This window comes from Homarus americanus, unplaced genomic scaffold (assembly GCF_018991925.1).
Source record: "Homarus americanus isolate GMGI-L3 unplaced genomic scaffold, GMGI_Hamer_2.0 scaffold25303, whole genome shotgun sequence".
Classification (NCBI taxonomy): domain Eukaryota; kingdom Metazoa; phylum Arthropoda; class Malacostraca; order Decapoda; family Nephropidae; genus Homarus; species Homarus americanus.
In genome coordinates this window covers 95,000-106,755 of record NW_024728550.1, presented here as the reverse complement: position 1 = coordinate 106,755, position 11,756 = coordinate 95,000, and the positions used below count along the sequence as shown (strand labels likewise).

The 11,756-nt window shown below is 44.5% G+C and overlaps 1 protein-coding gene across 1 annotated transcript; it reads right to left on the bottom strand.

Moving 5' to 3' along the window:
• Positions 1–7,040: 7,040 nt before the first annotated feature.
• LOC121866137 (extensin-like) lies at positions 7,041–8,297 on the bottom strand. The gene has a single exon (XM_042365730.1). The coding sequence runs from the start codon at positions 8,295–8,297 to the stop codon at positions 7,041–7,043; it is 1,257 nt and encodes a 418-aa protein (XP_042221664.1).
• Positions 8,298–11,756: the final 3,459 nt, after the last annotated feature.

Here is an 11,756-nt window from a genome sequence, read left to right as displayed (position 1 = left end):
GCTGGGACACTCAGGTGAAGGATAGATGATAGACCTCACCAGCTGCGGGACACTCAGGTGAAGGATAGATGATAGACCTAGCCAGCTGCTGGGACACTCAGGTGAAGGATAGATGATAGACCTCACCAGCTGCTGGGACACTCCAGGTGAAGGATAGATGATGGACCTCACCAGCTGCTGGGACACTCAGGTGAAGGATAGATGATAGACCTCGCCAGCTGCTGGGACACTCAGGTGAAGGATAGATGATAGACCTCACCAGCTGCTGGGACACTCAGGTGAAGGATAGATGATAGACCCTCACCAGCTGCTGGGACACTCAGGTGAAGGATAGATGATAGACCTCACCAGCTGCGGGACACTCAGGTGAAGGATAGATGATAGACCTAGCCAGCTCTGGGACACTCAGGTGAAGGATAGATGATAGACCTAATAAGCTGCTGGGACACTCACCTGTTATATAGTAGTGTGAGGTTAAGCAGTGTTCTCGTGGCGGAAACACTGAGACTCTGCCCAAGCTCAGAGGCAGTCACCAGACGAAGAAGAGGTGAAGGAAGAGGATGAAGGGAGGAGGAAAAAGATGAAAGGAGAACTAAGAAGAGAAGGAAGGAAGAAGGAGAGTTAGAGAAAAAAGGAAGGAAGGAAGTATGATGAAGAGGAATTATTGATAAAGAGAAACTACAACAAGAAAATTAAAAGGAGGAAAGTCATGAGAAGAAAGATGAAAGACGAAGAACACAAGAAGGAGGAGGAAGGACACAAGGAAGAGGAAGAGGAAGAAGGAAGAGGAAGAACACAAGGAAGAGGAAAGAGGAAGAGGAAAAACAAGAGGAAGAAGGAAGAGGAAAAAACAAAGAGGAAGGAAAATATAAAAGCAGGAAGAAGAAAAGATAGAGAGAAGGGAGAGAGGAAAGAGAGAATGAGAAAGAACACATACAAAAATGAAAGAGAGAAAGAGGGCACTTAAAGAGAATGAGACAGACAGACAGAATGAGGCACAGACAGACAGATAGACAGAATGAGACACAAGCAGACAGATAGACAGAATGAGGCACAAAGAGACAGAGAAGACAGAATGAGACACAAAGAAGACAGACAGACAGAGAATGAGGCACAGACAGACAGAGGAACAGAAGAGGCACAAGCAGACAGATGGACAAAATAAGACACAAAGCAGACAGATAGACAGAGAATGAGAAGAGAAGCAGACAAGATAGACAGAATGAGAGACACAAGCAGACAGATAGACAGAATGAGACACAAGCAGACAGATAGACAGAATGAGACACAAGCAGACAGAAGACAGAATGAGACACAAGCAGACAGATAGACAGGAATGAGACACAAGCAGACAGACAGACAAGAATGAGACACAAGCAGACAGACAGACAGGATGAGACACAAGCAGACAGATAGACAGAATGAGACACAAGCAGACAGACAGACAGAATGAGACACAAGCAGACAGACAGACAGAATGAGACACAAAGCAGACAGACAGACAAGATGAGACACAAGCAGACAGATACAGACAGAATGAGACACAAGCAGACAGATAGACAGAATGAGACACAAGCAGACAGATGGACAGAATGAGACACAAGCAGACAACAGAAGACAGAGAATGAGACACAAGCAGACAGATAGACAGAATGAGACACAAGCAGACAGATAGACAGAATGAGACACAAACAGACAGATAGACAGAATGAGACACAAGCAGACAGATAGACAGAATGAGACACAAGCAGACAGATAGACAGAATGAGACACAAGCAGACAGATAGACAGAATGAGACACAAAGCAGACAGATAGACAGAATGAGACACAAGCAGACAGATAGACAGAATGAGACACAAGCAGACAGATAGACAGAATGAGACACAAGCAGACAGATAGACAGAATGAGACACAAGCAGACAGATAGACAGAATGAGACACAAGCAGACAGATAGACAGAATGAGACACAAGCAGACAGATAGACAGATTGAGACACAAGCAGACAGATAGACAGAATGAGACAGACAGACAGACAGAATGAGACACAACAGACAGAGACAGAATGAGACACAAAGCAGACAGAAGACAGAATGAGACACAAGCAGACAGATAGACAGAATGAGACACAAGCAGACAGATAGACAGATTGAGACACAAGCAGACAGATAGACAGAATGAGACACAAGCAGACAGATAGACAGAATAAGACACAAGCAGACAGATAGACAGAATGAGACACAAGCAGACAGATAGACAGAATGAGACACAAGCAGACAGATAGACAGAATGAGACACAAGCAGACAGATAGACAGAATGAGACACAAGCAGACAGATAGACAGAATGAGACACAAGCAGACAGATAGACAGAATGAGACACAAGCAGACAGATAGACAGATTGAGACACAAGCAGACAGATAGACAGAATGAGACACAAGCAGACAGATAGACAGAAATGAGACACAAACAGACAGATAGACAGAATGAGACACAAGCAGACAGATAGACAGAATGAGACACAAGCAGACAGATAGACAGAATGAGACACAAGCAGACAGATAGACAGAATGAGACACAAGCAGACAGATAGACAGAATGAGACACAAGCAGACAGATAGACAGAATGAGACACAAGCAGACAGATAGACAGATTGAGACACAAGCAGACAGATAGACAGAATGAGACAGACAGATAGACAGAATGAGACACAAGCAGACAGATAGACAGAATGAGACACAAGCAGACAGATAGACAGAATGAGACACAAGCAGACAGATAGACAGAATGAGACACAAGCAGACAGATAGACAGAAATAGAGACACAAAGCAGACAGATAGACAGAATGAGACACAAGCAGACAGACAGACAGAATGAGACACAAGCAGACAGATAGACAGATTGAGACACAAGCAGACAGATAGACAGAATGAGACACAAGCAGACAGACAGACAGAATGAGACACAAGCAGACAGACAGAATGAGACACAACACACAGAAGACAGAATGAGACACAAGCAGACAGACAGAGACAGACAGAATGGGACAGAGACAGACAGAATGGGACCAGCAGACAGACAGATGGAATGAGACACAAGCAGACAGACAGACAGAATGAGACACAAGCAGACAGATAGACAGAATGAGACACAAACAGACAGATAGACAGAATGAGAAACAAGCAGACAGATAGACAGAATGAGACACAAGCAGACAGACAGACAGAATGAGACACAAGCAGACAGACAGATGAGACACAAGCACACAGATAGACAGAATGAGACACACAAGCAGACAGACAGGACAGACAGAATGAGCACAAGCAGACAGACAGACAGAAGATAAGAGACACAAGCAGACAGACAGACAGAATGAGACACAAGCAGACAGACAGACAGAATGAGACACAAGCAGACAGACAGACAGAATGAGACACAAGCAGACAGACAGACAAGAATGAGACACAAAAGCAGACAGACAGACAGAAGACACAAGCAGACAGACAGACAGAATGAAACAGAAGAGATAAGAAGAGAAGCTAAAACAAAATAAACCAAAACAAAACAAAGCAAAACAAAATAAAAAATAAACCAAAAACAAAACAAAAATAAGCCAAAACAAAATAAACAAAACAAATCAAAATAAAAATAAGCAAATAACCAAAATAAAGCCAAACCAAAACAAAATAAACCAAAACAAAACAAAATAAACCAAACCAAAAACAAAACAAAAATAAAACCAAAATAAATCAAAAAATAAGCAAAATAAAACAAACCTCAAATAAAATAGTCGTCAGGATTAACTTGAGACTATTCTAAATATATATATAAGCGATATAGTAAACACCAAGTGAATATAAACAACAAATTCAGGTGGAAAATAGGAACTTCGGTTTTAGGTAGGAAAAACAATCTCTCTCTCTCTCTCTCTCTCTCTCTCTCTCTCTCTCTCTCTCTCTCTCTCTTTCAATTCGTCTGTCTGTCTGTTTCTCTTTCATTCATTGTCTGTTCTGTCTCTCTCCTCCTTCTCTCTCTCTCTCTTTCAATTCGTCTGTCTGTCTGTTTCTCTTTCATTCATTGTCTGTTCTGTCTGTCTCTCTCTCTCTCTCTCTCTCTCTCTCTCTCTCTCTCTCTCTCTCTCTTTCAATTCGTCTGTCTGTCTGTTTCTCTTTCATTCATTGTCTGTTCTCTCTCTCTCTCTCTCTCTCTCTCTCTCTCTCTCTCTTTCAGTCCGTCTGTCTCTGTCTGATAAAGTCGCAAGCGTCGAATTCACTAAGTTCCGTGTTCCTCGAGTTCCGTGTTCCTCCCGGTTCCGTGTTCCTCCCAGTTCCGTCGAGTTCCGTGTTCCTCTGAGTTCGTGGAGTTCCGTGTTCCTCCCGGTTCCGTGTTTCTCCCGAGTTCCGTGTTCCTCCCGAGTTCCGTGTTCCTCCCGTGAAAATGGCGTATTTAGGCCATTAACTATTTTTGTGAGCAGATGAGGGCAGGTGAGGGCAATTAGGGCAGGTGAGAGACCAGGTGAAGGCAGGTGAGAGTAGGTGAAGGCAGGTGAGAATAGGTGGAAGGCAGGTAAGGGCAATTAAGGGCAGGTGAGGCAGGTGAAGCAGGTGAGAGTAGGTGAAGGCAGGTGAGAATAGGTGAAGGCAGGTAAGGGCAATTAAGGGCAGGTGAGAGCAGGTGAAGGCAGGTGAGAGTAGGTGAAGGCAGGTGATGAGCGGGCAGGTGAGATCAGGTGAGGGCAGGTATAAAACACGACACAGATGATTTAGATAATTTCCTTAATTGTTCAATACGTGATGGAAATGAAAGCAATTAACTCGGAATAATTCGCTCATCAAACTATCTCCCTCAATACCAGAAGGGAGGGCAAGGGAAAAATAAACAAGGACTGTAATTAATGTCTGTCTGTCTGTCTGTCTGTCTGTCTCTTTTTTCCATTTTTCTCTCTGTTGCTGCCATGCGACACAACCTAACCTAACCTACTTTTACCTAACCTAATCTGATTTAACCTGACTGATCTAATCTAACCTAACCTGACCTAACGTAACCCGACCTGACCTAACCTTACCCCACTGACCTGACCTGCCTGACCTTACATTACTTGACCTGACCTGCCTGACCTTACCTTGCCAGCCTGACCTGACCTGGCCTGACCTGACCTGACCTGCCCTTACCCGACCTGACCTGACCTAACCTAACCTAAATACTGGAGTTCGGTTATTTTTTCATTTGGTGGTGCGTTTTGTCCAATGAGAAGTTATGTGGAGAGATTTTGCCCGACGGGTGTTTAGTGAGTGTCCAGTCAGCCAGTCATTGTTCAGTCAGCCAGTCATTATCCAGTCAGCGGTCTTCGTCCAGTCAGCCAGTCAGTAATAGCACCGCTCCTGTCAGTCATGCTCTCCACTGAATTCAATAATGCTCCGAGAACAATCATGATCGCACATAACAGTGACCTGTGACCCTGACTTGTGATCCTGATCTGTGAGCCTTGACCTGTGACCCTGACCTGTGACCTTAACCTGTGACCTCGACCTGTGACCCTGACTTGTGATCTTGACCTGTGATCTGACTGTGACCTGACCTGTGACCAACGTGGCCTCACCTGTGACCTCATTGATCTGTGACCTGACCTGACCTGACCAACCTATGCCTACTGACCTGTGACCCTGACCTGTGACCTGAACCTGTGACGTTGACCTGTAGCCTTGACCAGTTAATACCATTTCTAAGTCATACAGTTAATTTACCTAAGTTAGAATAAGTGAGTTAGGCATGGAGGAGAATATTTGATTATTATTTCTTTCATTAATTTTACAATTTCTCCTGGTTACTCTCTAGTTCCTCCTAGTTCTCCTAATTTCTTTTTCCTGGTTATCTCTCTAGTTATCTCCCTAATTCTCTTCCTAGTTCTCCCTTAAATTTCTCCTTGTTCTCTCCCTGGTTCTCTCTCTAGTTCTCTCCTAGTTCTCCTAAATTTCTCCCTAGTTCTCCGGTAAGAGTTATATGAAAATCTAAAAGTGTAAACATTTTTCAGGTATCGTGATTTTTTTTTTAATATTTGTTGAACCAGTTAATATTGATAATGGACTTGTTGTTGTTGTTGTTGTTGTTTAATCATAAAGTATTTGGCACGAAGCGTTTGACTGTTGTGATGACACTCGTAATAGTTATATACTGATAAGTCATCACTATCATCATTATTATCATCACGTGACCTATATCCATAAATTACTGTATATAAGGAGGAGACAGTAATTATTATTATTATTATTATTATTATTATTATTATTATTATTATTATTATTATTATTATTATCAATCGTCATCTCGTAGTCATTATATTTCTAATTAATATTTCCTACCTTCAGTTCTGAGTGGTTGCAGTTGACAATGTTACCTGTTCGTACACAAAATCCGAGAGCCTAGTATAAATTATCTATATTTTATAAGCGAAATGAATATATATTAATGTGCAAAAATTTTCAATATTTATTTGTCTTGTAAATAATTCATGTATGTATGTATGTATGTATGTATGTATGTAGTGTTTTAATATATGCTCTGTCCCTACACCTTGGAATATTACCTGTTGTTAGTATGAAGAGTTCTGATTGGCTGAGTGTTCTGAGTGATTGAATGTTCTGATTGGTTGGGTGTTCTGATTGGTTGAGTGCTCTGATTGATTGAGTGTTCTGATTGGCTGAGTGTTCTGATTGGCTGACTGCTCTGATTGATTAAGTGTTCTGATTGGTTGAGTACTGTAATTGGCTGAGTATTCTGATTAAGTGTTCTGATTGACTGAATGTTCTGATTGGTTGAGTGTTCTGATTGATGGAGTGTTCTGATTGGTTGAGTGTTCTGATTGATGGATTGTTCTGATTGGTTGAGTGTTCTGATGGATTGAATGTTCTGATGGGTTGAATGTTCTGATTGGTTGAATGCTCTGATTGGTGGGGTTTTCTGATTGGGAGAGGTTCCAGACCAAACTTAAGTAGACACACTCCTGGGGCCTCCTGGGTATGTTTAGTGTAATCAATGATGTTTAAGGGGTCGCTGTTGTGCTGGGCATGTACTGGGTATGTGCTGGGCATGGTATGTACTGGGCATGTGCTGGGAATGTACTGGGTATGGTATGTGCTGGGCATGTACTGGGTATGGTATGTGCTGGGCATGTACTGGGTATGGTATGTGCTGGGCATGGTATGTGCTGGGCATGTACTGGGCATGGTATGTGCTGGGCATGTGCTGGGCATGGTATGTACTGGGCATGTGCTGGGTGGTATGTACTGGGCATGTACTGGGTATGGTATGTGCTGGGCATGTACTGGGTATGGTATGTGCTGGGCATGTACTGGGTATGGTATGTGCTGGGCATGTACTGGGTATGGTATGTACTGGGCATGTACTGGGTATGGTATGTGCTGGGCATGTACTGGGTATGGTATGTGCTGGGCATGTACTGGGTATGGTATGTGCTGGGCATGTACTGGGTATGGTATGTGCTGGGCATGTACTGGGTATGGTATGTGCTGGGCATGTACTGGTATGGTATGTGCTGGGCATGTACTGGGTATGGTTGGTATGTACTGGGCATGTACTGGGTATGGTATGTACTGGGCATGTGCTGGGTATGGTATGTGCTGGGCATGTACTGGGTATGGTGTGTGCTGTACTGGGCATGTACTGGGTATGGTATGTACTGGGCATGTGCTGGGTATGGTATGTGCTGGGCATGTACTGGTATGTGCTGGGTATGGTATGTGCTAGGCATGTGCTGGGTATGGTATGTGCTGGGCATGTACTGGGTATGGTATGTGGGTATGGTATGTGCTGGGCATGGTATGGTGTGCTGGGCATGTACTGGGTATGGTATGTGCTGGGCATGTACTGGGTATGGTATGTGCTGGGCATGTACTGGGTATGGTATGTGCTGGGCATGTACTGGGTATGGTATGTGCTGGGCATGTACTGGGTGTGATATGTGCTGGGCATGTACTGGGTATGGTATGTGCTGGGCATGTACTGGGTATGGTGCTGGGCATGTGCTGGGTATGGTATGTGCTGGGCATGTGCTGGGTATGTGTATGTGCTGGGCATGTACTGGGAATGGTATGTGCTGGGCATGTGCTGGGTATGTGCTGGGCATGGTATGTACTGGGCATGTGCTGGGTATGGTATGTGCCAGGCATGCTGGGTATGGTATGTGCTGGGCATGTACTGGGTATGGTATGTGCTGGGCATCGTATGTATTGGGGATGTGTTGGGCTTTTACTGGGCATGTGCTCTGAGGGCGACACATCATTTTCCAGTAAAGAGACTGAAAACCCATCGGTGTATAGTAAAACCTCCCTATAACGGATTTCTCTCCATATAATCCGTTAAATTCTCGGACTTGTTTCTGTGTATCAATTGACTCACTTAAGTTACCGTACAGAGTTGGGAGCTGAAATAGTCCTGAAATCTCATCAAGAATCACGACCGCGACTAAATAGATTCTAATACGCCTAATTAAGGAATCCAACTTAACTACTGTAGCGATGATTGAGACTCTGACGCTTTAATTGGATCAGAGGACAGAGTTTGTTTATGTCTGTAGTACCTGTTCTTGCCGCTATGACCTCCTGGCGTTGTTGTCGCGTTTACTAGAGGCGTCTGTTTTTTATTGTTTAATATTTTGTTTATTGTTTGACAGTATACCACAACATAAAGTAAACAATAAACTTGAAACAAAAGTGTACAAAGAGAGGGCGTGTGTATAAATTCATGGGATATTTAAAGAGTTTTCAAGCGAATGTTTGCAATTCTTCTGGGTTTGAGGACAAGACAGACAACAGACAGACAGACAGACAGAAAGACAGACAGACAGACAGACAGAAAGACCATTATCTTCGTTCAAACAGACAGACAGACAGACAGACAGACAGAAGGCCATTTATCTTCGTTCAAATATGTATAACGTTATAATAAAGTGAGAAGGTATATTGGACTGAAATATATCGATAATATTCTGGAAAAAACGAAAATATTTTGTATTACAGATAAGTGTTTCATAATTAGTTCCTTCACCTCCCTGTGTGTCTGTGTGTGTGTGTGTGTGTGTGTGTGTCTGTGGTCTGTGTGTGTGTGTGTCTGTGTGTAGTGTTGGTCAGTGAAAGATCTTATGTGCTGTATATCAGATTGAATCTCATTTCACGAAGACTTGATCCTCTTTCACTGTAATGAGACCCAGTGGGTTATTACCATTGTTAACCTTGATTATTTTATTATTATTATTATTATTATTATCATTATTATTATTTATTAATATTATTGTTACTATTATTATTATTAGTTATTATTGCTCTTATTATTGTTATTATTATTAGTGTTGTTGTTATACTATAAAATAAAAATACTTTATATCAACAATACCTAATGAGAACAAAACAAAACAAACTATATTATCAAAAGTGGATGAAACGTATTTTATTTTTATTTATTTATTTATTTGAGGGGGAGGGGGCAGACAAAATAAAATCAGATTTTCCTTCGTACACTGACCTACAAAAAAAAAACCCACACTACAAATCACACGCTGTTTTATTCCCAGGAGAGACAACCAACTAACTACCTTACCCGGTACTAATAAACCTATTTCGGGCAGGTAACATGGACCACACCTGAGCGTATCTCCAGTATCACCTGGACGTGAGACAACAACTAGACATGTTGAGCCATTAAGAGAAGGGACCACTTTATGGCTCTTATAAACAATTCACAACTCAATTATGTAATGGGTGAGGCGGTTACCAGCCACCGATAAAAATGGTATTAACAGTTGGGTGTTGGGTAGGAGGAGGCAGGTGTTGGCCAGGTGTTGGAGTAGGAGATGCAGGTGTTGGCCAGGTGTTGGGTAGGAGGAGAAAGGTGTTGGCCAGGTGTTGGGTGGGAGATGCAAGTGTTGGCCAGGTGTTGGGTAGGAGGAGTGGGTGTTGGCCAGTGTTGGTGGGAGGGCAGGTGTTGGCCAGGTGTTGGGTAGGAGGAGATGCAGGTGTTGGCCAGGTGTTGGGTAGGAGGCAGGTGTTGGCCAGGTGTTGGGTAGGAGGAGGCAGGTGTTGGCCAGGTGTTGGGTAGGAAGCAGGTGTTGGGTGTTGGGTGGGAGGAGGCGTGTTGGCCAGGTGTTGGGTAGGAGGAGATGCAGGTGTTGGCCAGGTGTTGGGTAGGAGGGTGGTGGAGAGGCAGGTGTTGCAGGTGTTGGGTAGGAGGAGGCAGGTGTTGGCCAGGTGTTGGTGGAGGAGATGCAGGTGTTGGGGTGTTGGGTAGGAGGAGGCAGGTGTTGGCCAGGTGTTGGTGGGAGAGGCAGTTTGGCCAGGTGTTGGGTAGGAGGAGATGCAGGTGTTGGCCAGGTGTTGGGTAGGAGGAGGCAGGTGTTGGCCAGGTGTTGGGTAGGAGGAGGCAGGTGTTGGCCAGGTGTTGGGTAGGAGGAGATGCAGGTGTGGCCAGGTGTTGGGTAGGAGGAGGCAGGTGTTGGCCAGGTGTTGGGTAGGAGGAGGCAGGTGTTGGCCAGGTGTTGGGTAGGAGGAGATGCAAGTGTGGGTGTTGGGTAGGAGATGCAGGTGTTGGCCAGGTGTTGGGTAGGAGGAGGGCAGGTGTTGGGGTGTTGGGTAGGAGGAGTGCAGGTGTTGGCCAGGTGTTGGTAGGAGGAGATGCAGGTGTTGGACAGGTGTTGGGTAGGAGGAGATGCAGGTGTTGCAGGTGTTGGGTGGAATTGTTGGCAGGTGTTGGGTGGAGGAGATGCAGGTGTTGGCCAGGTGTTGGGTAGGAGGAGATGCAGGTGTTGGCCAGGTGTTGGGTAGGAGGGAGGCAGGTGTTGGCCAGGTGTTGGGTAGGAGGAGAGGCAGGTGTTGGCCAGGTGTTGGGCAGGAGGATATGCAGGTGTTGGCCAGGTGTTGGGTAGGAGGAGATGCAGGTGTTGGCCAGGTGTTGGGTAGAGGAGATGCGAGATGCAGGTGTTGGGGTGTTGGGTGAAGAGGCAGGTGTTGGGTAGGGAGGAGGCAGGTGTTGGGTAGGAGGAGAGGCAGGTGTTGGCCAGATGTTGGGTAGGAGGAGATACAGGTGTTGGCCAGGTGTTGGGTAGGAGAAGAGGCAGGTGTTAGGGAAGGAACTAATCATCATAAAACAACACCTGTATTTTATATATCTTCACTACACTTACAGGCTGGTTACAGGGACCTTGATATTACAGACTAGACTCATATAGAAAAATATTGTAAAATGTAGAAATTATATAAGGATTATTATCTTGGACATTATAGGAGTGAATGTGTGGGCTAGGAGTGAATGTGTGGGCTAGGAGTGAATGTGTGGGCTAGGAGTGAATGTGTGGGCTAGGAGTGAATGTGTGGGCTAGGGTGAATGTGGGCTAGGGTGAATGTGTGGGCTAGGGTGAATGTGAGGCTAGGAGTGAATGTGAGCTAGGGTGAATGTGGGCTAGGAGTGAATGTGTGGGCTAGGGGTGAGATGTGTGGGCTGGGGTGAATGTGTGGGCTGGGTGAATGTGTGGGCTAGAGTGAATGTGACTGGGGTAGATGTGTGAGCTGGGGTGGATGTGGGCTAGGAGTGAATGTGTGGGCTAACACTTTGGACATAAAATTCAGTGATTTTTCAAATTTTGTGTTTTTATATTAAAATTCTTTTATTGTGGTGTGGTGATGGTGTGGTGGTGGTGATGGTGATGGTGATAGTGAGTGATGGTGATGAGAAGTTAAGACTACACCCA